Source organism: Numenius arquata, chromosome 8 (genome assembly GCF_964106895.1).
Source record: "Numenius arquata chromosome 8, bNumArq3.hap1.1, whole genome shotgun sequence".
Lineage (NCBI taxonomy): Eukaryota > Metazoa > Chordata > Aves > Charadriiformes > Scolopacidae > Numenius > Numenius arquata.
Window position 1 is genome coordinate 12845480 of NC_133583.1, and position 26525 is coordinate 12872004.

At 46.6% G+C, this 26525-nt stretch overlaps 1 protein-coding gene across 4 annotated transcripts in view; it reads right to left on the reverse strand.

Annotated features, from left to right (window-relative positions):
- Window positions 1–419: 419 nt before the first annotated feature.
- Window positions 420–26525, reverse strand: part of MGLL (monoglyceride lipase) — a 70969-nt gene continuing 44863 nt past the window's right edge. For 2 of the 4 annotated variants that reach the window (XM_074152898.1, XM_074152899.1), the window contains exons 4-8: window positions 17017–17153; window positions 15328–15438; window positions 10899–10988; window positions 5167–5382; window positions 420–4200 (exon numbers count right to left, since the gene is read on the reverse strand). In XM_074152898.1, the coding sequence (XP_074008999.1) occupies window positions 4075–4200; window positions 5167–5382; window positions 10899–10988; window positions 15328–15438; window positions 17017–17153 (680 nt within the window). In that variant the 3' untranslated portion in view covers window positions 420–4074. Of the gene's footprint in view, window positions 4201–5166; window positions 5383–10898; window positions 11058–15327; window positions 15439–17016; window positions 17154–26525 lie in introns of all 4 variants that reach the window. The other 2 variants (XM_074152897.1, XM_074152900.1) reach the window with 2 other exon arrangements.

The following is a 26525-nucleotide window of genomic DNA, read 5'->3' on the forward strand; positions in this document are numbered from 1 at the left end:
GACTCTGAGGAGAGTAGAGAGTAGAGCTAGTTTTCCTTGGGGTTACCCAGCCAGCCCTGTTAGGTCACGGTTGGATGTCAAGGCATCTTACACCTGCAGTGCCCCGAGCTAATTTATTATTGTGCTGCTCTGGGCTATAGCAGATAGTGGCACGAGGCCGTGGGTTTCAGGGCTCTTCAAAAAGCTGTCCTTGAGGCAGAAAGGGAACCTCAGGCCTCTGTGAGATGTGGCTGTCCCCACAGCCCCAGTCCGCAGTGGCTGGGGAGCAGGTGCCGGCCACGCTGGCCATTTGGCAGCGCCCAGGGGCTGCAGCATCCCCCTCCATAGGCTGAATGGCAATTTAATACCTCTCTGCCTTTCCCTTCTCACCCTCCAGAGGGATGGCAGTCACCAAAGACGCTCTCAAACACGCTCTGTTCAGAAAACATAACTTTATTATTAGTTGCAATATACATTGTATTCCTTTAAGAATCCTAAACTTGTATATGGTTTTTCCCACTGAAAATACATGTGTATGTATATATGTTTTTATATATGTATATATATATAAATGTATTTTATTGAACTGGAACACAACAGAACAAGAGAGACGAGCTCAGAAATTACTTGGAAAAGTGTGTTCTCAACGGGTTTGTGCTGGCAGTGTGCTAAGGTGAGTGGTATAAAAAGAACAGGCTAAATAGAAAATGCGATGGGTTATGCAGTGGGGAACGGTCTCTCAGTGCTACAGGTGGTGGTATCTACAGTAGTTACACGTTGCTATTGCTCAGTCACGAGTGCCACCTTAGTCTCAAAGGCAGACCGGTCTCTGGTCGGCTCCGCACAGCAACATTCATAAGGCCGGCTGTGCTCCCTGCAAATGGTACCTGCCATTTGAAAATAGAGTTTAATTACATTTCCCTTGGCGGCAGCTCTGCTCATTACTAATCTGGTCAGCGAAGGAAGAACTCCTCTGGGGCACGGTGAAACCTAACTGGGTCAATATAAAGCAGCTTACGGGCAGGGGAAGGGATCAGCCGCAGCAGCCGGAGCTGGGATGCGCTGGCCAAGCTACAGCTGGTGCAAATCGGCATCTCGGCTCAGCCGGGCGGATTCGGCCCTGGCTCCGGGAGCACATGGGCAGCTCCCGCTCCGCAGCCATCGCCTGGAGGTGTGTGATGCCAGGCAGGCTGCTGAGCCCTCGGGGCTCTTTTTGGGTAGGTTTCTTTCTGTTAATTTCCTCAGAAGATAATTCTTCAGAAAACTGACCGAGGGTGGCAGTAACCCCTGCTGTGCCAGGGCTCGGGGCTTATTTGGCTTTTTTGTTGTTGTTCTTTCAACTTTCTGTTTGTTAACCTGATTTTCAAACAGAGCTTCCCCAGGCCACATGCTTAGCTAGACAGAGGGACAAGCCTTCCCCACATCAATGTCATTGGTTTCCTTTTATTTCTGCTGAGCTGCAGATGTTTTTTGGGTGAAAGGACACATTTTATCAAAGGCACTGACCACGGACCTTCCTCTGCCTGAAGCCGGGTTGGAGGGAGCAGCCGGGCTCTGACCTTCCTGCTGGAAGGTCACTTCCCTCCCCTCCACAAAGTGCTTGTCAGTTTAGGAAGGGATGTAAAGAATGTGGGCATTGATTTGCTCCTCTTGACTTCCTCGGGAAAAGTGCTTTCAAAAATCCCATCCTTAAATCATGATCTTGCTACTACCCCCGCAACGTCTGTCACCACTGGGTCACGCCTACTTGATTCCCCTTCCAGCTGAAGAAGCAGGTGAGGTTTATCACCGCTGTAGTGTTTCTCTTCTTGCTGTCTTTCCCCAGCAGCACCTGACAAGGAGGGATCTCGCTCAGGGAAAAGAAGCTGGAACAAACCAGGCTGCTGGAAGATATGAAGCAGGCGACCTGTGCATCGCCTCCTTCCCAAAGCAAGTGCCAGCAGAGGTTTAGCAGGGGTTTGTGGGAACAGCTGATTGCACTGGAATAATGAATCAAAAGCTAGTGTTGCTGGGAGAACTACAGCTCATCCCTCTCTTTAGAGGCAAGAAAATACAATATGAAAGTGCCTGGATCAACGTGTACAAAAGAGCTTTCCTGACTTGGGCCCTTTATGGCCACTACACAGACGTAACCTGCATCCACACATCCTTCCTCCATCCACGCTGCTGGGACCAAATGGGACCGAGCCCTGATTCTGACTGTTATTGCACAAAGGTCCCTTTCCTGAATCTTGCCAGAAGTGGCTTCAAGGGGAGGAGAGCTGGGTGACCCCCCGCAACTGTCACAGGCGGGATCCAGCCCTAGGGGCAGCGGCACAAGACGTAGTGATGGTTCCTACCACTGCCAGGGAAGGCAACAAGGGGGCTGGCTTCTCACGGGGGGAGATGCCCCACTCTCTCATAGTGCAACATTTGCAGGCATCTTCTTCTTGCAAAATTGGTGGGAGAGGGGCAGGTTAAACCCCTCCCTTTGGCTAGTGCCAAGAAGTGTATTCATAATTAGGACTATCACCCTGGACAAACTGACCCGCACAGCCACACTGTGATCACTGCGCTGCTTTTGCTGTATCAATACAATGCCTCCACTCCATAACTGGGTCCTAAGTCTTTCCTTTAGCCCTACTCCTACCAGAGACCCGAGCAACTCTAGGATTTGGCTTGTCTGCACCACTGGACCAGTCCATAAGCTCCTCCATGGCAGCTTGTACAGCAGTACCCCTGGATACCCCCAGTGCAGCAAGGTAGATGTTGGATGGATGATTGCACCCAAACTCTGCCTTCAGCTCCCCACGTTGCCTAAAGGGGAGAGCTCAGCCCCTCTGCTCAGTGATCTGCCCCAGAGGTGGCTGTGCTGATTAGGAGGAGACTGGGACGAGCTTGGATGGGATCTCTGTTCATGCTGTGGGTCTCCTGCTAAACCGGTGGACCATGAGGACACCCACTGCTAATCCCCACCCACCAGATGCTCTGCGCTTCTCTCTAGCATTATTTTCAGGACATTTTCCAACTGATGAAGGAAAACAACAGATTATGACTGTAAAGTTATGGTGAGAGGACTGGATTGCGGTAGGACAACATTATTCCTTGCCAAGAGAAGGAACAATTAACCCCTTCCTTATACTCTCTTCCCATCTCTTCCCCAGCTCCCAGCCACCTCTATATACATCATATATTATATTACTATATTCTTTTATAACTTTGACTTTGCTTTTTCAGTTTCAGTAGCGCAAGTGATTAATTTGAAAAGAAAAAAAAAAGGAAAAAAAAAAGGAAGGAAAAAAAGCAGCCCCTAGGAATATTTACAGAATAGTTAATTTTGCAGAGGAGATGGGGTTTGGCATTGGGAAAAGCATGGTTTTGAATGTGCGAAGTGGGTTTGATTCCACATTCCTCCTCTCTCCTCTGGGATCCTGCTCTGATGATGAAAATTAAAGAGCTGTTCAACACGTTTTCCCCGAGTGCAAACTCACAGAGGATGTGCAGGGCGGTGGGGAGGCTCTCTTTATGCTCTCCCCTGGCCTGGCCTGCTTATAAAGGCAGTATCCGAAGAGGTCTAATCTTGAAAACCAGCCTTTCACCTTCAGGGAGCTGCCAGCTCCATCCTTAGCCTCTCCTTGTTACCCAGCACTTTTGTTACTCCTCTCAAGGACCAGGGCTTTTAAGGTACTGGATGGTGGGGTCAGGGAAGGGACTATACGCACCTGGAATCAAAACCATGAAGTGGAAGATACTGACTTTTTTAACATACCAAAAATTATTGCAGTATAAATACACCCCTGTCACCCCAGCAAAAGCAGAGAAGGGGAAGTGATAGGGGAAGTTTGGTGGGTGAGGGGCATTTCAGTAAAATCACCCGACCTGGAAAGCTTTGACAGCTGCTCCCTCAGCTATCAATCCTTCCCCAGATCAGGGCAATGGCCATTTACATCAGCAAATAATGCCCCTCCCTGTGCCTCTCCCCCCACCCTCCCTTACGCTGTGCACGATAAAATATCCCAAGAGTCCCTCCACATTAGATCTTTTTCAGAGAGACTGCTATTAAGAAAAGCATCAATTCCCAGAAAACCCCAGTAAGAGCTGCAAAACCAATTGCTCTTAAGTATGGCTGGTGTCCTCAGCTGCTGAGACCTTCTGGCCAATCCACGTTAGTATTTCTGTGAAGACAGAGGTAGAGACCTCAGGCAGCTCTTTGTGGAGGGCGTGATAGGCTTCCTCATACACCTGCAACCAGCGAGAGAACGGAGATTAGCATAGAAAAAAAAAATAATCCGCATGAACAAAACAGCCTTCAGTCCCCTCTCGTCAACACCCACAGGTCCAACACGTCCTGCCCACACCTTGTCAGGATTTTTTCCTGGATGTGGCAGGCTATGAAATCAAAGAGATGCCATTGGTGGTGCTGGCCCTCCACGCAGGTGGCGTGGAAGGCAGGAAGGCATTGGCATTGCATGTTGACATCTGCATCTCACCCGAGCACCCTGCTGCCCTTTCGGGAGATAATGCATGTCCCAACCCCATGCATTTCTTGCTGCTTGTCCCACTAAGAAGGAGGAAATACTTATCATGCCCTTGGAGTTTAAAGGACAATGGGGGATGTTCCCATCATGCCTTGTGCAATTTTACTCCTTTTATGCCCAGACTATCCAGTTATTTTTCCAATGACAAAAGCTTTCCCTTGGTCTCCCTGTCTCTCTTTCAGGCTCATTCATGTGCTAACAATTGGTTAATCAGCTGTGGCTCTCTTGAAATGAGCAGATGTGAAGTGGCTTTTGTTGTGCGCTGCTTTGGAAAGGCCCGTCTGCACCTTTACGCGCTGGGGCATGAGGTAAGGTTGGTGCTCACACAGTTCAGGAGAGCTTTTGGGGTCAGCACTTTACTTGCTTATGAGCCTTGCTCTACTTCTACGCCAAGTTGCTTCATGTCCAAGAGACCTACTAGGTACACAACCACCCCTGGGTCAGGTCTTGCCCACAGCCCAGCTGTAGCTGGTGAAAGGCCACCACACTGTGCTTCGGGAGGGATACCTCCTGGTCAAAGGGGCTGTAAAGTGCTTTGTCTTGCCAATGCATCAGCCCTGCTTTGCCTCCAGCTCTCCAGAGCTCAGCAGGCTCCCTACCCCTCAGAGTCACTCATGCTTAGGCCAACGCTGACAGGATAATACTCCAAAAATCAAGAAAGCAAAATGACCTTGAGCGTTTTGTCCTGGCTCTGCACTGTGTCCATCAGTAAATAGGACCCTTTGATATCACAGAGCTTGTCGGAAGAGCCGTGTAGCACCAGGATGGGCAAAGTCAGCTTGGGCAGAGCTCGCTCGATTCTGGCAATGGCATTCATCAGCTGGATGACAAAGGAGACCTTCATGCCACCATGGTAGACCAGGGGATCAGATGTGTAAGATTCCATCTGGCAGGGAGAGAGAGGTAATTTAAGGTTAGCAATATTTCATGCAGAAAAGACAAAGCAGGTCAGCCTGGCAGTGAGGAGTCTCTTCCCTTGGCTTGCACGGTCATTTCCTACTCTGTCAGGACATCTTGCCATCAGAGTCAAGGTCCAGATCTTTACCGTGGCTACCCAGAACGGCTCACACAACCTGGCTTGCTCCCTGCTGTGTGTTTCTCTCTTACGCCACTAGAAAATATTCAAGCCAAAGCTCTTTCTGCAGTAAACAACCAGTGCTGGACAAGGACTGTTCCCATGGGAGAACCTGCCTGCATTTTTCTGCTCTGCCGTGTCTTTCTGTCAGTCAAAGGTGTCATCTCTCCTGCAGAGTGTTCTTCAGACTGCGTTACTTGAAAGCTGATGTGCCCCGGGTCCTTATCCTCTCTGCCGAGGGCTCAGATGTTCTCTTTCACCTTCCCTCTCTGGAGATGAAGACCATGACCTACACCTACAGACAAGTGACACACCTGACTGCAAAGCACTCTTACGCTGAGGGGTCCTCTCCGGGTGCAAAGTGTGCACAGACAAGGCAGCAGATGACGGCATTAGGTGGCAGGCAAAAAAAAAAAAAAAAAAAAAAAATCAACAACTTGCTCAGCCGTACTGTGAGAGGATAAAAATGTACAAGAGCTGGTGCGGAAAGTTGCTAGGAACGAGTAGTTACTGCAGCAGGCAAATCTACAGTAAATATTTGTATACTGTACATGGAGACGGCCCACACAGCCACTGCCATCTCAATATTTGCCAGAATGCTTTGATTATGGGTTGGTCTCTGGCACAGCCTCCAGTTTCTCCCAGCCCTGGCAGATGTTTATAGAAATGATGGTTATTTATAGGTTAACCACCAACAGTCTCCTGCTCTCCTCACAGGCAGTGGGGTCTGTTCAAATTGTCCCTCGCTTTGCAGAAACTTGAGGCCCTCTTGCTGCTGCACATGCCTGCCCTGAGGGGACCACTAGTAGGAGGTGACCCACAAGATCACCCCAGGGACATGTAGCTCTGTAGGTGTAGGCACAGGCATGCACTGTAGCAGGGCAGCATGGCCTGCTTGGTCCTCACCAAGAAGCCGGAAAGACTTTGAGATGGATTCTGTGTTCATCTCCCTGTGAGATGAGATTATCAGAGTGGCAGAAGGACGCTATGTGGTGGGGCTTTCCCATCTGGGGGGGATTAATTTGCCAGAGGGCGTAAAGCCAGTTTCTCTCCTCATTGTCTCAAATGTGTTGGGGCACAAAGCATGGGAAATGGAGCTGGCAGCACCCGAATCTTTCCCCATCACCTTCTTGCTTCCAGTCCCCACCATCTCCTGCTGCTTGAGCTGCTGGTCCCTATCTCCAAATGCAGCAAAGGGAGGGAATGGGTGGGAGTTTGAGACTGTTAGGGGCTGACACCCATCAGTCCCAGCCCACAGTGCTGACAGTGGTCAAGGGGATGAGAGCTGTAGAGCCACTCTAACTTGTGCTGGAGTTGGACCAAAGAAATTCAAGTTATTGTAGCGCTCTTTTAGGGACCCTTGGATCCAGCAACATTTCCAGTATTTGATTAAGGCCATTATTGTGTTTTGGCCTCTGTGCAAGATTATGGCTACTCTGAAGTGAGGGGTAGTTTTTGGCAGGAAGACAAACACAGCAGTATCTCACCACAGGGTCTTAGGTCTAGTATCTCCCTTTCAAAGAAGCAAGAGTCCGTGCACTCTGAGGGTTTAGAAAACTCTATAAGAGGCCACTGCAAAGATGAAATTGTGGTTAGGGTAAAAGGATCCACTCTTAAGACGTGCTGAGCATTCTCCGCTCCTGCTAAACGCATGTGATCCTCCTGGCTCTGCGCAGACTCTCCTGCAGAGACTTCTCCCGACCAGCTTGTTGGTGCAGAAACCTCCACCTGTGTCCTGCATCCCCTACACTGCTCAGCCTGCCTGCCTGCCATGCCTTCCTTGCTCTACAAAGCGCCTCAAAAGAGCAAGAAGCTGCCTGTGTTTAGAAAGAAGCATCATCTCGTGAACGTGCTCATGGAAAAAGTTCAGCTTTGGTTTCCAAAACACCAGCCACCTCTACTTTGGCTAGCTCTGCCATTGACAGCTGGGTGTACCCTGATATCTGCAGCCAAACATGTTGATTTTTCATCAGCATTTTGAGCAAAACCACCGTGTTGCACTGGCTACTTAGCAACTGGCTTCAGCCTAATCTGGGAGTTGCTTGTCTGGATCTATGCGTTAAAGCAACACAGCTTTGGGAGGCGTTTCTTTTTATTTTTTAGGATTTTTTTTAATCAAAGGCAACAAATGAGGGACTTTGCAGGGGGCGAATCAGGAGGGGTGGGCAGATAGATTGGCAGAAGTTCCTTTCCCATGGAGTAAAACAATGTTGATGAATTCATGTGAGCTGGCCCCCTCCGCAGCCACATAAATGCAAAGAGAATGACCTAGTGGGTTTCTTTCTTTCTCTTGTTCTTTTCTGAAAGAACAGGGATTTTTTAGCTACTGAGCATCCAACAAATATTTCTGTATAGATGATGGGAGGATAAAAAAATAATAACCCAGTTTTAACCCAGATCGATCAGGACTGTGGGGGATGGATCCTGTTCCCGGTCGATGAACAGGAATCCTTGTTAGAGTTAATGTTCAGCGCATGGGGCGAGGGCAAAGCAGCAGCTCGCTGGGGAAAGATAGGGAATGGGCTTTATATTCTGCAAGCTATAAACTCCAAACCCTGCAAGCCCAGAGCTCCTGTTGGCACACCGAGCTCTGGGAGTGTGGGACAAGCAAGTGAGGGTGTCCCGAGGAGAGCCTGCAACCGCTTCCAGCCATGGTCCACCAAAGGCTCTGCAGGGTCCATCACAACAGCTCTTTTTTCTCTTTATGTAATTCTAAGACAGAAGCAACCATCAGGGCTCCTGCTGCATTACATTCCCCTGCTTAGAGGTCTGTATATCCCCTTTGCATTTTGCAGAGCAATAAAATCATTTTAAGGTAATTACAGCCTCATCCTATGTGGACTCTGCAGTCGCAAGACTAAAGTCAGGGGGACTGTTCCACTGAATCAATGGCAGCTAACAAAGATTAATGGGGTAAAGGGGTGCCCACCCCTGTGATGTTATTCCTCCTTGGAATAACAGGACTGGGTTTTTAAGGTTGCTCCTTGCTCTCTTTTGTGTCTCTTGCATCTGATATAGCAAGCAGATCAAACAAACATCACCATACCATCCTGTGTTTCAGTCCCTACACCCCGAGGACAGCCTGCTGGGAACACAAACTCATCAGGAAATTCTTGGATGATGTCCCAAGAATATTTCTAGAGAATAGAAAGTTGGTCTGGCAGAAGAATATGTTTAACATATAAATAATGGATGTTTCCAGCACATTGTGTGCTTTGAAGCTGCGCGTCTTGAGTCCAAAAGGAGGGTGGAGTGTGTGTTAGAGGCAGCCAGAGGACCGAGATGCTGTGCTGTCTTCAGTGAGTGCCTGGGGCCTCAAATCCTGGTGTTTGAAGATGGTTGGGAAAGCGCTTTACATTGCAATCCACAGCTGCTATGTCAGCTGTGTGTTCACTTGCAGGTGTGCAGGCAGCACAGCAAGAAGGGGCTTCTTGTCTCATTTTGATGACTACTCCATTATAAGCAGACTCTAATGAAGCAGACCTACATCTTTATCCACTGCAAAAGGCTTCCTCTTGCTTCAAGGAAAGGGAAAGAGCAGAGGAAAAACAATACTCAACACTCTTGAGACTTGGAGCATCATAGAGCAGAGGGAGCAGCAGCAAATATTTGTGTAGAAAGACTACAGAACAGCATTTATTATACACTATGTCCAGTGGTTGCTGTGGTGATTCCTAACATCAGCCCAACAGCCTACATGGAAACATTTAGTCAATATCGTGCACCAAATTAAGGGAGCTCACTGACACTCTTCTAAATGCATAATTAGTTGGGATGTCCCCACATTGTCACTTTTCTCCTGTAAAGCTATTTAGTGCAGCACCAGCATCTTCCAGCACAGGATCCAGCTATCGGAAGTGTATTTAAAACTGCTACCCTTAAGGACCACCTGCGGCATGGAGTTCAAGTGCCACACAACAAATCAGCGCAGAAGCAGGCAAAGACCCTGCGTCCCAGCCATGGTCACTCTTCAGGTAGGGGGTAACACTCTCAAATTCCTCCCCTCCTCCAGAGCACTGATTGCTTTTATCCTCTAAATACAAATGCAGAAGGGAAAACTTTCCTCCATGTGATTTTAGTGAATTAGTTCTCTAATTTAAACCTTTTCTCTGAATTATACGCAACAAGTTATGGCAGCTGAATGTAATTAAGGACAGGTTTCTATAGCTTGACTGGAATCAGCCTTCTTCCCAAGTAAGTATTTTGTGCAGCCTCATATGGTACTTAAGAACATATGTCATATGGTGCATCAGTGGATGCAGATGAACTTGCTCCGTGCTCGTCCTGACAGTTTCCTAGAATCTACTTTGTCTTCCTTTTCTCAGCTCCTCGAATCTTTCTGCCGTCAGCCCAGTGAAACGATATGCTCTGCTCACAGATAAGAGAACTGAAAGCTGTTTGACCAAAAACCTCTTTGGCAGAGCCAAGAAACAGCCCTGAACACCTTGTGGCTATTGCGGGAGACTCTTTGCTTTCCAGTTTACTGAATGGGTGAGTCAAGGAGGTGGGATATGACGAGGCTGAATCCGAGGCAATGACATCTGGTTTTGCCACAGATGGCATGAACAGGCTGCGATAGTTATTACCACAAGTGGGTATGAATGGGAGAAGAGTCCCAAGCTGTGATGACACTACAAAAATGTCACCCTGGAACATGTACAGTCTTGGTGGTGGAGCTGGAATTGGGTTGTTACAGCGGCTGCTTCAATTGCAGCTCGTTTAAAGTATTATTCTCAGGCACAACACGAATACATCGCTTGTTTGGAAAGGCTGTAGCAGACCCAGTGTGTAATCCGGGAGACCTTGTAGGTCTTTGGGGCAAGCACGCTCTTTTCCTCTGTTTGATCCGGCACAATGTGATCCTGGTTTGTGAGCAGGAAAACAAATCTCTGGCACTGTAGAGTTTTGCTTGGTTTCACTGCAAAAGACAGGGTTGGAAAACTTGACTTTAGCAGTGTGTTTGCAACCTGTATGAGCGGGTTTTTGCCGCTGCAATGAGCCGTGGTGGTGCAGCAGAGACAAACACCCTTCCTGTGTGCTTCCCACCACAACCATAGCACAGATCTCTGGGGCGTCTTGTGTCCAGAGTGGCTGTGGGTGCAGGGCGTACCGGCGGGAAGAACAGCTGATTTCCCACGTTGAACTGAGTTTTCTGCTTTGTGTAAAGTTCATTCCACTGACTTCAGAGCTGTTTCACCTTTTTACACCAGCATAGATCTTGCCCTCGTGATTTAGCAAAACGCTTTTTTTTAAAACAAAAGGAGAAATGGCAGGACTGGGATGAGATATGACTATGCAGTGACTTTAAATTGCATTAAGGTTCTCACCTCCTTCTTGTTCCGGGAAATTGCGTTTGGATCTATCGATCCCAGTGACAGGTTTGGGAGAACGAAGTTGAGCACTTTCGCTGCAAAAACCTGTGGGAGAGGAAAGCAAGCAGTTACAGAGCTAGTTAGAGCAAGAGAGATAACAGAGAGGGCCAAATCCTTGAGAAATGCCAACTGACACTGAAGAAAGATCTGTCCTATATTTAAAGCATTTCTCTTAAAGAGAAAGTGGTTAAACTGCTCCTGGGACCAGGGAGTGGGTGTGCTAGTCTGAAATGCTGTCAGCTGTCCGTCCACAAGCATTATCACAGCTTCATTGTACTTTGCCTTTTTCTCATTCTCAAGTTAATTTCTAAAAAAGCCTCAGTTAAACACTTTGATAGGAAAAAGCCATTTCCAGCCTTTAGAAGGGCTGGGTTTTGCTGTTTTACTGCCCCTTCCTTGCTGCCACAGCTCTGGTTTCAGGCTGCAGTGCATAGTTGATGTTTGGTGCGATTTGCCTAGGCTGCACTCCTTTTGATAAGCGTATTCTCCAGGGAACCTGTAAATAAACAACAGCAAAATGTGCATGCATTGGCTGAGGAAATCCATTGCTCACTTGTCTCCTGGGAACGAAACACAAAAGCATTCAGCAGCCCAGGCTCGAAACCACTGGTAGAAGAAAGGGTAACATCTTTCATTTCAATAGCACTACAAGCACGTTGATACCAGGCTTCTGCTCTGATCTTTGATAGCTGTCTTTAATTAAATGATCACCACTTAAGTCACAAAATACGCAATTAGTGTTTGTTGGGCTGTTTCATGGCCCTTTCATGTTCACTGCTAACACTTGCAGGTAGGCTGTCACCGATGTTCTCTCTTTCTGCTGGTATAGAATCACTTCTGAAGCACTCCCTGACATTTCAGATCACAGATGATACATGACAGAGTAATGGTGGTATTAAAGGAATAACACAAGGTTGAAGTCAAAGTCATTCAGGAGTGAAAAGTGGTAAAGACACACAGCAGGCTTGAGAACATGTGTGTACCTTGGGGTGGAAATGGCCAGGAACCGGTGTCTCTGCCAACCAGTATATTGAGCCCTTCACTGGCTATGACATTGTGTCAGCAAAATTAATTTCTACTGAGCTCTCTGGAGTTAGACCAGTAAAATAACATATCCACACCAATGCAACTATGAGCTTATGATGCAAACAATTAAGAATGGGGATTTCTTTGTTTTGTGTTAACTCCAGGCAGTGATGATTTGGGGAATGCACCTTTATGAATCCTAGGCGAGGTTATGGACCCTGCGCTGACAACGCTGTAACGGGTTTGCTTCTCTGAAACCACTTACAATGACCCAGGTATACGCCACGTAACTTTGGACACTTCGCTGAGGTATTTAACTTAGAAGTAAGTGCAATTGCCCTAGGCTTTCTGCTAGACTGCCACAGGGATAGGGCTGGCTTCTGACCACAAGAACAACAGCACGTACCATCCTGGGTTGGTGATACCAGAGAAGTCATTTCTGGTGTTCAGCTCTACAAGAGAAGCGCCAGGCCCTGTACATAGACATGTCAGATGTACTTACGCACACATTCTCCCTGTGTGCACAGAAACTCTTATTTAGGCACAGGCAGAACTAACCTTGGTCTATAGGCCCGATTGTGAAAAGACTCTGCCACCACCCTTTAAGGAGCTGCAGGAAATGCTCCATTCCCTCCAATGCCCTCAAAATTCAGATGTAATTTTGATGATTCTTGGAGGCAAGATCATAGCCAGAAAAATGTTTTATGTTATAATCAAAAATTCAGAAGGTTCTCCTGGGCCTTCACTGATTTTGCGAGCACTGTGATAGTTTGTGACATGCCTGACTTTAATTAAAAGCTGTGTTGTTGAACTGTGGGCTATATTTGATACATGAAAGTTTATCTCCCTGTTGGTTCGAAGTGGCAATGTCAGTTCTTGAGAGAATAGCTCCCAAATGATGAGGAAAGGGTAATACAATGATGGGGATATTACTGGTTGGGCTGAGGACGGCACTACAGAGCAGTGGTTATTAGAGCTGCTCAAAGCCACCGCAGGTGTGTGAAACACTAACAGTGTTCACATCCAGCCCTTCCCTCTCTATAAGAGAGATCTCAGAACTAAGATTGAAACAGATGGCTGAACATTGCCTCTTGACTGGAAGTGTAATTTAACAAGTAGGTCGATGCTGCTATCAGGACACGGGATTTATAGGGTATTGATGAAATTGTGTTTCTGCAAAGAGCAGAATTTGATTTTCCTGCGCGTCGTCTGCAAACACGCGCGTTTCTGCTGCTGCCAGGGCTGGTTCGGCAGCGAGGGAAGGTATTTCTAACCCGGGCTGAAGGACCCTGTGTGTTATCTGGCCCACTGCTATTGCTGCTTTGAACCCTGGTTTGTTTAGGCCAAGGTAAATTCCTGCTCAGCTGGAAACTTCCCCAGCAAAGGGATGAAGGCAGTGGTCCTTGGGAAATGGCCCAGGGCCGAGAAGTTGTACCAGTTCCAAGGGAAAACCAAAGCCTTTACGCCTCAGAGGCACAAACACCACTGAAATGTTTTTTGGCTCTCAGGGGAAAAAAAAGCACACAAGGGTTTTCAGCTCAGTTTAATGGGAAAACGTGGTTTACACAGGAATACTCTGCCTGTTTTCAGTCCTTCCTCTTGAAAATACCTTTTCAACTCCAGGACTGCTTTCAACTAAATTTCACAGAGCAGAGATATTTCAGGAATAATTAATTTTTTATCAGTTTTGAGATGCAACAATAGATTTGAAAGAAAAATAAACTCACTGTGCACTTGTATTGCTGCGTGTGAGAGACTCTCTAGGAAAGTGACCATTTAAACACCTCCAAAATACTGCAGTTAGAGATTAGGATTTCCTACACCGAAATAAAGCAACAATCTGCTACAGATCTGCAAGAAACCAGATTACAGTATACTAGTTCCCATAGAACTGGTAAGTCCTTATTTCAGAAAGAGTTTAGCATCTGGCAAAATGTATAGCTCTAGAAGAAGGAAAATCTTTCTATATTTTCCTTGACTCGACTAGAAACAGGTGGATAACAATGTCCCTCAGATTCAGACCCTATACTTTCTCTTAATATTTATTTTTCTTTTTCCAAAGTGAGAAAAACCAGGGGCACTGGTGCTTATGCCAAGTCAGGTATATCCTCACCTGTGAAGAATCAGCTACCAGCCTCCTAAAAGCACTCTTTGGTGCACTGACTCCTATTTAAAAAAGTTTTCCTGGACTGGACGATGTCAGAATTCCCTTCCCCTCTGACAAGCAGGTGGACTGTGGCGGAGGCACTTAGAGGGGAAATATTGACTGCCATCCAGGTGGCGCAGATCTCAGCAGGGTTTTGCATTTTAAGGCTAGAGGTCTTAACACGTTTCCTTCAGTGGAAGAGTGAGGTGATTAAAAAGCACCCTTTGGTGCTTGTAATGATCTGTGGGGTCAGTAGATGGCTTTGGTTACAGCAGAAAGTGCGAGAGGATTATACTGAAAGCTGAGGCAATCTGTTTCCTTTCTCTTAGAAGAAAAAAAGCCAGCAGAAATAGCTTAGAAGTAGATTAAAACAAGCTAGCCCTAGGAGAAGACTCTAGGAAGAAAGGATAAAGGAATGAGTCCTGCGAGAATGAGATGACCTGTCATTCCTGATGAATTTGCTGGTCCTTCTCTTTGCTTCCAGCTTCTTTTAGGATTCTTGTTTATTCTTTTAAAAATCCAGAAAGGAGGGGAGATCTGAGGGTCAGTTGCCTTGCAGAGCCTCCCTGGGGAAGGACAGAGCGGGCGGTGCAAATTTGGATCAGAAATAGGTCTGGAAGGGAGATGGGAATGGAGCGGGGAGGTAAAGCCAAAATGCAAACTGAAGGAGGTGGTCTGGACAAGAATCAGCCTCGGTACCAAGCCAAATGGGATGCTGCTGGGGAAGTGATGCTTTAGCTGAAAGCCTCCTTTGAGGCTCATGAAGGATTCCTGGGACTCAAGAGCTCTAGTTTTGTTTAGAAATTGGTCATCCCCCAAACACCAAAAATAACCCTGGCCTGACTTAGCCAACAGCCTGTGTTGCAACTAAACCAGACTCTGTATGAGTCAGGAAGAAAACTGTAGGAGAGGAAGGGAAAGGACGGCACTGTGTGGGCTGCAGCAGGGTGTGGTGAAGAAAGCACAGTCTGCTCCCACCTCCCGAGGTAGCATCGTTCTCTGACTCTCATTCAAATAAGTTTTTCTGGATGAGTTCGGGATTCACTTCCCTCTGAAAAGTAGGTGGGACTGTGGGGGAGGCACTTAGAAGTATTGACCGGCATCCAGGTGGTACAGATCTCAGTGGGGTTTTGCATTTTAAAGCTAGAGCATTAACGCATTTCACTCGGAGGAAGAGCGAGGTGACTAGATGCAACACGGGTTTGCTCTTACCTTGATGGGAGTGGCAACTTCTGGGCTGGCTACCACTAAAGGAGAGATTAACAGCATGCCTGAAAACTCGCTGGGTCTCTCACTAACCGTCAGAATGGAGATGGCTCCTCCCTGCAACGCAAAATAACAGCTCAGAGCTTAATACAGGTGTCAACATCCCATTTATATAGCAATCCTGTTACTGGAAGGGTTTTAGTCCAAACAAGCAAATTATTTCTGCCCCAGTGAGAGCGCAGTGTGGTCAGCGAGGTAGGCTGGAGGAGCAGGGTCACTAGAAGTGGCTGGGTTTTGTTGAGGGAGAAGAGACCTAGTTTCTTCTCTGATGCTGTAAACCCTCACATCCCACTAAACTTGATGGTCCATGCAATGTCTGTCAGCTCCCTAGGATGCTTTGTGTCCTCCTCAGTTGAAAGGACTAAGAAGAAAATGTTCAGGTGGGGCTTTGAGCAACATGGTCTAGTGGGAGGTGTCCCAGCCCATGGCAGGGGGATTGGAACTAGATGATCTTTAAGGCCCTTTCCAACCCAAACCATTCTATGATTCTATGACTTGAAAAATACGTTGAGGCTCTTTCAGTGTGACAGACCGGTGCTGCATTGGGAAGACGCCGTGAAGCCGGGCTGGCTCCGTGCTCGTGGCACCGGTAACCTGGGCAACAGCAATGCTGCCACCTGGCATGCGAAAACCTTCACTAATTAGTGGAAGTTAAATATTCTTCTCTTCGGTGTCCCCAGCCCCTCCAGCCTACAGCGCTGTGCCCAAGGCCTGGTTTTGAGCTGAAGGCCAGCCAGGCTGAGCCCTCCTGCATGAGGACAGTGGCTGCTGGTGTGAGGGGCGGGGGACAGAAGGGACCCGGCTGGCTTTCTCAGGAAAGTTTGCAGAGGATTAGTTGCCAAGGGAAATATTTGGTGAACTTCCACGCTGCCGGAGAACCAGGGGCTTGTTAAATGGAGCGGCAGTGAGAAGCATCTCAAAGACCTCACTGGGAAATTAGCTCCTTGTTACAGCGGCTTTGGAGCGCAGCGAGCACTTCGGAGCATGCCATGCCTTCTTATGCAAGAACACTTGTTTATCTGAGCATGGCCTGAATCCCAAAGTACTTATTCATTTTCGTCTCCTCTGGGAAGGCAGGGAGAGCAGATCAATGACATCACTGGGAATATTGCTAGCTTGAATGAAGGGATTTGGCCCATGCTGTCAGAATCAGACTTCAGATCTGTTCACCAAATCAGTGCCTTTGTTTTTGCAGCCCTAATCCCTGGTACATTTTCCTGTTAGGTTGTTTAACAGAATGAGGCTACAGGGTATTTTCATGCTTCATCCCCTGGCCACTCACAAAGCTTTGCAGGGCTTAAAATGAAAGCAGAAGCCCAATGCTGAGGGAGGTGATGGGACTTACCATGCACCTGGTGTCAATGAACGGTCCTATTTAAAAATAGACCCATTGTTGCAAATGACACTAATTAGGGCCATGATCCAGGTAGAAAAGTTAAGTACTGACTATACTCAAGACAGATCTCATGGGGTACGGCACGCTGGCAACTCAGTCAGTGAATGAAGTGGAAGGGAAGGTTGCTTGTAGTTTGCTTTTCCTGCTGTGGGCTGAGTAATCTCCTGCCATCCACAAGAGAACCACCATGCTGCGACGTGTCCTGGGTACTGCCGGGAGGGACGGGGGATAGTGCTTACCATGGAGTGCCCCAGAATGAGAATGGGCAGCTCGGGGTGCTCTTTCTTCATGAGATCAATGTGCTGCAAGCTGTCCCTGACGAAGACGTGGAAATCTGAGACAACCATACGATCACCCTCGCTCTGCCCATGACCAACTGTAGGGGAAAAGAAGAGCACACACCTAAGTCATTCAAAGCAGTGGTTGCAATCGAGAAAGGCTTAGCAGAAACATGCCTGTTAGACTGTTACTGTCCTAACTTGACCTTCTCCTGCAGTCATCTCTCAACAGAAAGAGTGCTACAGAAATACAAAGGAAGCTGCGTAGAACAATTTAAAAAGTGCCACAGTCTCCATGATATGGTTAAAAAAATAATTATATTCCCCTGTGTTTCTCCCTGCTCTTCAAAACGGAGAGTGCTGATCTAATCTCTTGCAGCCTTCAACATCAGGGTGAGGAGGAAAGAAGGGCTGTCTTGCCTTGATGTAGGGATGGGAGGTCACTGCATCCTGGGAAATGTTTTTTTTCCCCAGGGACCATAACCGCTGGGGTCTGATGGGTCACTGTTCACACAGCCAACTGCTGTGTAGGTCTTGACGAGGAGCAGAAAAATTCTGAAGACTAGATATGGTTGCTATAAACTTAATGGGCCACGGATTCAGCTTTTTCCAGTGCCTTGGTGTGCGTGAGCTTTGTAGAGTCCTGCCTTTTCTCACTGCTACCCTGGAGCACTGGGTTAGTGAGTGCTGGGTGGGCTGAAAACCTTCTCTGCTACGAGGTGAAGTACTCTCAGCAGAGGAGGCCAAGTGACAGTGGTTGCAAGAGCCTGCAGTGGGAAAGTATCAAGTGGCATGGTCCTCCTAAACAAGTGCTAGTGCAAACTGTACTGCACCTGGATGCTCTTAGTGCATTCTGTATCTGGGAATTATCTTTTCTGATCAAAGGAAAGGGAAAGACTAAAATGGGAGATGGTGAGTTGCTATGGCAACAGCGGCATCCCTGGCAGAGGTGGAGCCAACATCACCACAAACACAGTCCCAGGCAATTTTGAGCTTGCAAAGGCTTGAAATTAATATCATCTTGGGAAAGCAGTTTGCGTGTTCACCTGATCACACATACATGTTATTATCTATCACAAATAGGATTCTTTCTTTAAGAACAGTCTCCTTGCTTCCTTCTGTTCCATGCAGGTTGTTAAGGAAAACTGGGAAGGGGAAAAGACATCCCATCCATATGGACAGGGTATAGGCAGTCTCAAACAACACCCCCCTCTTCTTGTATGTCTCCCTAGGCCTTCTCCAGCGGCCACTTAGGCATACTTAAAGGCACAAAGGGACTTGTCAAAGGATGTGAAGTGCCTGACAATAGTTTACATGCTGGATGGTACCCCCTCTAGTGCTCAACAAAGACAAGCATTGCCTACCCAGCCAGAAAGGTAAAGACTTTTCAGTTGGGTCACACCAGAAGAAATCAGTATGTCTAAACTTAATTTTCTTGCAAGCCATCCAAAAAATCACCTTCCAAATTAGACAGAACTTCTAATAAAAAGCTGGACTAAATACACTTCATCTAAGAAAAACAGAACCCCAAACTTGCTCTTCTTTTGTCCTGCCAGGTGCTCTCCAGAGCTGGGTCTCTTGGCAGTGAACGCTGCAATCAGCCATGCTGTCTGCCAGACAAACCCATAGATGTCTTGCTGGTCAATTATAAATAACATATCACCGGTTCTGCTTCCCATGCACACACTTCAATTCCTGCCAAAATATGATATAGCAAACATTTCGGTGGATCAGTGACCAGAAACAAATCAAAGAGCCAATTAAAATACAAGTTGCAGTAATCTACAGAAGTGAAGTCATGTGTGTGCCGGATCTATTGATTTTAAACTGATTTTTATTACAGATGGAAAGTGAACTTTCCCCAACTTTTATACACATCCAGACCACTCACTTTGTGGACCTCAAATGTGTTACCTACCTATTATTTAAATTTCAAATTTAGCAGGTTAAAATGAGGTGAACAGCCCAGTGAGATGAACATTTCTACTTTGCAGAGGTCTGCACTTCCACTTCATTTTTCTCTGGTGCTGCTTGCACTTGCTTCCAGTACCTCTTCCTGTACAGTGTCTGTGTAAGTTCAGCTGAACAAGCAGAAATAGCAAACCCTCGTGGCCCAGGTCTGTATATGGGCCACGGCTCCCTGCTGTGGAGCTGTGAGGGTTTGCTCTATTTTTGGATGAGACAGAGGCGGGTCTGGAAAGCCTCCTGGGTCCTCAGCATGGAGAAAATCCCCTGGTCCTACCACATAACAATAATACTGCTCCTAACAGTCAGCGTTATGATTGCAGAAGCCAGGAAATACCTGTGCAATAGCAGTGACAAGCATCTCATTGGATTTCTGCAGGTTTTGGGGCTTTTTATTAACAACTTAATGAATCCACCTCTTGACCTTGTTTTTAGCTACTAAACTACTGTTCCCCACTCAGATGGCATAGAGCAATGCCTGAGGAGCAGTTCATCTACGTGTAAGGTAAAGGAAGGACATGCAAGTCTTTGCTTTGATAATATCCCTGCCCCTTGCGCAAGGTTAAGCAGGACGGCATTGCTGGGTTGTGTTCTTTTATCTTACTGTTTTTCTCTCTTCCCCTCCAAGAAACCAAGCTTACTTCACCAGAGAGTTAGTTTATTGCAAGTTTCAATCTCCCAGCTAAGAAAGCTTCAGGGTGAGGAACTAAGACCTCTTCTATTAGATGAAAGACATGTGCACAACCAAACATCAATACAGTCAAGAATATTGACATTTTTTTCTCTGATCTTTTGCCTTTAGAGCTATTAAGAATGAAAGGTCAGGTTCATCCTTGATGTAAAGCTATTTGCTTTGGGTTTTGCTGGGAATGAATCTGACGTAGTGGTTCTACAGTGCCAGTGGCATGACAGTGGGCGCAGGAGGAAGGGAACTGCCTGTGCCTGGGAACTGGAACTAACCAGAGGCTGCTCCACACCCAAGTGACACAACAGCCGAGGGAAGCAGCAGAAAACGGTCACAAGAATGACAGCTCCATGAGTTCCTCATCACAACACTCCCCCTTGGGCCCCTGGTTTCAACAGGGTGATGCGAGGTTATAACCATGAGACGCTCATCTGTGAAGAGCTGTGATTGCCAGTGCACATCCACATGGCACACTTGGTTTTCAAAACCTGTCGAATATGTTTCGTATCTGGCTGTCTTCATATCCCACTTGCACGGTTCACTGCTAGCATTGTGTGTCTGTAGTGGCTCAGTGATGAACCATTTCAGGTTGCGTGTACTGAGGTAATTGTGGGCACCCCGTCCTGCATGCGAGCCTTTAAAAACGAGAATCCAAGACGCTTTTTTACAAATTGCAAATCTAGAATTAGAAGGTCGAAGGCCTCCATTTCCAACCAAATGCACTACTGCAAAATAACATACTTCGCTCGAGCAAAATATGAATAAAGGCTGCAATGACCTGGCCCGATATGTAATAGATATTAAGTTCTACCCTCTGTATTTTCTGCATGAGCTTGCTCACACTTCAGCTCTGCCACTGTAGAGACAAGAACAGTAACTCGTGATCACTCAATCCTATCGGAAAGCATGACTTCAGAGCATGATTTCACCTATGATTATAGATCCTCCAAAGCTACACACCTCTGGATGGAAGAATACTGATTGCCTGTGCAAGAAGACAAAGCTGAGGGTTCAGCGATGAAATATTTGAGGGTGTGAGGGCTCTGGGGAGCACGTTATCACCATGTGGGTATCATTCTGTCTGCATAATGGATCCTGTGGCCCTGCAAACACATACTTCTAAAAGTGCCTCCGTTCCTCAAATGCCATATTCTCTTGTGCTGTGGGGCTTGCATTTGAAGCCACTCCAAAGCAGCCAGACTCTTCAGCTGACATTGGCTCACATGCCTCAAAAAATGTTACATCCTGGTCAGACTGGAGACATGCAAAAAAAAAAAAAAGTAAATAAAAAGGACTTCCTTCCCTTCAGTAAAGACCAAATGGGAATGGCCTGAAGAAACAACCACCCCAGCTCTGGGCTTGCTGGGCAGAGTCATTCAGATGAGGGGAGCTGTGCTGGGTCTCCACTGGCACGATGCCTTTGTGCTGGGGCTGTGGGACCACATCATAGCTTAAGAATCCTTAAATACACTCAATAAGACCAACAGAGCCTGGCAGAGCCTGTCTCCACACACTCTAGGGCTCATTAGCTCCCAGCCCTCCAAAGCACTGCAGGGATGGAAGAGCACAGCAGCACACCTCGTCTACCCTTAGATATTAGCACAATTTTTGTCTTAAACACCAACTTTTATCTAAGCCACACGCTATACATATTTCTTTTTCTGAGTGCCAAACCCTCCTGACAAAGGCACAGCCTGACCCTGCACGTTCAGGTGTGGACCGAATCGCTCCTCAGAGCTTCAGCAGGAACGTTTTACTATGGAAGATGAGGTGACAGGGGAAATGCAGGGTCAGATGTTGACTTCAGCTATGCTGCTGTAAATTTATGGATTTCAGTGGTGTTTCATGAAGCTTACATTCATGGGAGAGCAGAAATTATGGGCTATGTTGTTTTTTCAGCCTTTGCTCCCTATTTATTATGGAAAAGCCATAAAACAGAGCGAGGGGACATGGGATATCTGCCTGGGGAGCAGTAATTCTCCAGGCAGGATCTGGATCTTGACTTTTCACATATTTTGAGATTTCCAACTTTGGTGGAAAGGGGATGGTTTGGATCCATTTTTATTGTAGTGAGGACACCATCACAGGCATCTGTGGGGTGACATGCTCTCTTCTAACCAACTGGTGGTAGAAACAATTAGGAGGAACACAAGGCTTGACTCCTGCCTTGGGATCCATCACACCCTGTGTTTGTTTTCCCGGCTAGATACCTAACTCCAAGATTTTGAAGTGGGAGGACCAAGAATAGGGAGGATTAGGAGATGGTCAGGCACTCCAGGCTTACCACTCCCTGAGCATAAATACATTTTGAATTGCAACGGCACTAACACAGGAGCGCCGGGAGTTTGCAGAACTAGTTAAAAGTGAGAACTGCCACTACTGCAAAGTCAATGATTCAGCAGCCGCATCCCAGGAGCCGCTCCTGTACCGCAGAGCCCCATGTTGAAAGGACACTTCTTAATTAAGTCAGAGGGGGCCATTGGCAAGGCTTGGTGCCATAGCGTGTGTTTTAATAAGTGGGAGCATGGGTGCGATTCAAAGCCCGGAGGAGCCATTGGAAGCCAGAAAAGGTGATTTTACTGATTGAGCGCTGGCTCCGCAGTAGCAGCAGCACATTACAGTGCAGACAGCGGGGTGCAAAGGAAGGATTTTTGTTAGAGCCCACAACCAATCTCAGGCTGAAGACCCTCTTCTTTCACTGCCTCCTTCATCAATAAGCTTATTGAAGTCTGACAGGTTCATTTGAAGCAAATGCCTAAATACTTTCTGGAAAAGGAGGTATTTACATGAGTATTACATGTTTATTAGCTTTCTGAAAATTTTGTTTTATTTCTGAAGGCCTCTCCCTCTCTTTTCTGCCCCAAACTGGAGATGGGATGGGATGCTGGACCCTGCAGCACACAGGGAGGTAAGCCCACCTCACCCTTTTTTGCTCTCACCCCCTAGCAGGTGATGCTGCTGCTAGAGAGACATGAAAATAGTATGTCCTTCCTGCTGCTAAACTATCTGGGTTAGGGGAAAAAAAATGTAATTAACAGAATCTCATAGATGCTTTCACTCTGCAGGTGGTCCACATGGAGGCTCAATGCTGGGTCTCGAGCCCACGGGAGACAGATGCCAGTTACAGAAATTTGGATGGCTCTTCTGGTGCGCAAGGTACAAATGTGCCAACCTAATCCCTCTCCCGCAATCTTCCTGAGCTTGTGGCAGCTTGCTCAGGTGGGGACCTCGCTGTGGTGGTCCACAACCTGCCCTGCAATCCCACTGTTAAGGGAAGAGACCACTTCAGTAGCTCATTTTAATATCCAAACCCCATAGACTGGGAGACAGTGACCCTTGTCTGCCTCCACTTTCTTCTCTCCCCTATATGAAATGCATTCAGACTTGGAGGTAAAACTTATACTTAAAGCACAAAGTGAAGCAGATACAGTTTTCAGGAGTGTTTCAGTTTTGGAAGTCAGTGCAACAGTTAATTAAGTGATGTCACACAGCACTACAGCAGATGTCTGTATTTATGAGATCTATTGAAACGCGTCTGAGCAAGGACTGCTTTTTTTTTTGCACTTGTACAGCACCCAGCACTGCTGGGCGTCATCACAGACCTTGGTCCAAGGTACTGCAGGATCCAAAAGTAATAATTAACTCTAATCGCAGACTGTAAGGCAGCACGGTTTTGCAGAGGAGGAGATGGGAGAAAGCACATAGATGGAGAATGTGGGTGAGACAATACACAAGACGACACTAATAATGGGTTTACATAGCAAATGTTGTGTGAAGCCTTGATTTTCTGCTTGGGTGTTTTTTTAAGGTTTAATGAACAAAAATATTAATGAACTAGTAAACACTTCAAATTGTCATAACAGTTCACTACTGAAAAAACTATACTTGTTTGGTAATGAATCGAGTACACATCCTTTTCATCAAGTGAGCAAAGCTCATTAATTAAACATACTGGATTTCAAAGCTCCCAATGTTTAATTGTTTGTTTAACAAGCAGTACATCTATTCCACCATTCAGACATACAAACAACTAAAACAACAGGAAGAAGCTTCAAAGCAGGACAATCAACATCTGGAAAAGTCAACAGACTGTGCCTGTATGGTCAGTAACATGTAAAGCAAATGTTGCCTCCCAGAAAAAATACACACAGGAAGCACCTCCGAGTTCGTCCTGCAGATTCCTACCCAAAAAAAGTGGCTTCCTTGCCCTGAGAACAGACTTATCATGGCAAGGGAGCCTGTTCTGGTTTTATTTTCCCTATCTTTTTCCCTTCCCCAACCAAATCAAATCTGATGCACACATCTGCATTCAGTAGCATCTGCCCTCCATACGTACGTACTCTTCATTTGGCATGAGGATGGCAAGCAAAGGCGGGACAGAGACACCTGAGCTAGGAGAAGCAGGGTAAGCTGTCCTAGGTGTTGGATGCTACCTTGACTCCGATCAAGCTGCCACCTAGGTCAGCTGCTGTGCTACGGTGTATTTTGTGACAAAACCTTGGAGGTGAGCTTTTCAATGTCCGTCTGACCGAGCCTTAGCTGTGCACCATCTCTCATCCTCTCCCACAGTTCTGGTTTCCACAGGAAGAAAAAGCAGTGCTTAGGCTGGAAGGGAGCTGTGGAGTGCTCCAGCTAAGCCCGTGATCCAAACCACCAGCAGACAGGACTAAGGGGCACAGTGCAGAGTAAACCTGCTCTGCAGTACTGGCAAGCTTTACGCTGTCAGTATTTGATACAAGCCTATGGTCTAAGGCTTTTCCAAGAGGACTACTTCCACGTCAGATAGGAAGCAATAGGAACCAAAAGGAGAGGGTTCACCCTCACCACTGATCTGAAATACAGCTCAACACATGCTTATCCTTAGTAGCTCTTGTCCACTCTTCTCTGTCTGGGTAGTCCTCAGCACCCCTTCTTTCGCACCACCCATATACATACAGTGAGTACACTGGGTTTCCCACGGCAATAGGCACATTATAAAACCATTGGATATGGTACCCATCAGAAGTATCCCTCCACCCTTGGTGTTTTATGTATACAGCATGTACCTAAGAATTACAGATGGATTCTGCCTCTCTCTTACCAAAAGGGATTCTTGTGCTGAGCACACAAGTCCGTCAGCTTCCCTATTCCTTCAGAAGGTTAGGAAAATAATTTTCCTTTCAGCATTTGCTGGATAGTTTTTATTCACTTGCCTCACACAAAGAGTGCAGCAAACTGAAAGCCTTCTCCTCCCACATCAGAGACACATTTGCAGAGCTGAGATATTTTTAGAATAGTGCACACACAGAGTTATATTGTTTGTTGTCTCGGTTAGGAAAAAAAAAAAAAAAGAAACAGGCAATTTTCTATACCAAAATTATTTGTGCCTTATTGCTGGGGAGCAGAGAACTAGTCATCTTGCTGAAGCCATTTAAAATTTCTGTACTCCAGAGATTACAAACAAAATGACCTGGTACATATCAGAGCAGTCGTTAATTCTGTCCAACAAGGCAAACTGTTTCTGTCAATGCTGAGCGCAAATCCATCTCTAATGGACACAAGCACGGTTCTTTTGGCTTTGGAAGAGTTGCCCAGTTCTTGTGCTGTTGCTGATTTTGGCTCTGAATTACAGTTCCTTAAAAGTCTTTCTGGAACATCATGTTGCTCATGAAAACATGCTGAAAAAAAACCCATCTGAGTGTTTGTGTTGCAAAATAATGAGCTCTTCATAGGCTGCATTTACAAACAGCAGTCACTGTGGCCAGCACTAGAAATGTAAGTGTCCCCTGGGACGCCATGTAACGGACGGGAGAAAACCTGCGCATACCATAGTCACTTCCCATGCTGCCGGGATTAGAGTGGCTTTGTCAGTCCTGTCACAAAAGCAGGGTGCTGCTACGGCATGGCTGCTGGAACCTGAGGCCCGAGAAAGAGGAATACAGGGCCCGGTTCCTTTTCCACAAAGCTCACACAGAACAGTATTCCGCTTTCTTCCTGAGCCCTTTCTGCAACGCCACCTCCCAAGCCAGCCCTCAAGAATATTAAAGCAAAAGACAGCTGAAGGGAAGGCCCTTCCCTGCCAGGCTACTGGGACCAGCCATTTGAAAATGCTGCACAAAGCCGGCATAGATGGTTGAGCAGCTGCTGAGTTCCTCTGCAAAAGAGCTTCTTTTGGTGATGGGTGAAACAATTCCTATCTAATCTCTTTTCCCATGGGATGACAATCACAATATAAATGTAAGATATATAATCAGCGAGGCACAACTTATGGTGCCTCTGAGGACTCTTATAACCTGGCACTAAGTGATTTTATTTAAGGCCCTGTAACAACTGTTAACTGTTATTCTTGCAGTGTAGCACTGAGATTTTGTCCTTTCATGAGAAGCAGATAACTTCCTGAAGTATAGTTGAGGTGACTTTATTTAACATCAGGGTTGGTCTTCAAAGACTTATTCTGGTGTGACATAGAACCAGTACCATTGCTCAGATACTGCAGAAAAAATTGCATGGACTTTGCTGGAGTTAATCTGGGGTCTCACTAGTTCACTTGACCTATATGCTGCTGATCTTTTAAGAACCGAGAAGAGCCTCTTTTCTGCTCTCCACATATGATTTAAGATACCACTAATAGTAGCTAAAGTTTCACACTCACTAGAAGGGTAGAGCAGACAAGGACAATCTCTCTGCTATTTTAATTTATCTTTAAAAACATACATGAAATTTTCCTCTCTTGTTTTAGTGCCATAAAATAAAAAAAAAAAAAAAGGGTGCAAACTTTATTTTTTCCAAAATGAAAACTAGGATGACAGTCTACTTGCATTAACTTTCTGATCCAAGTTCC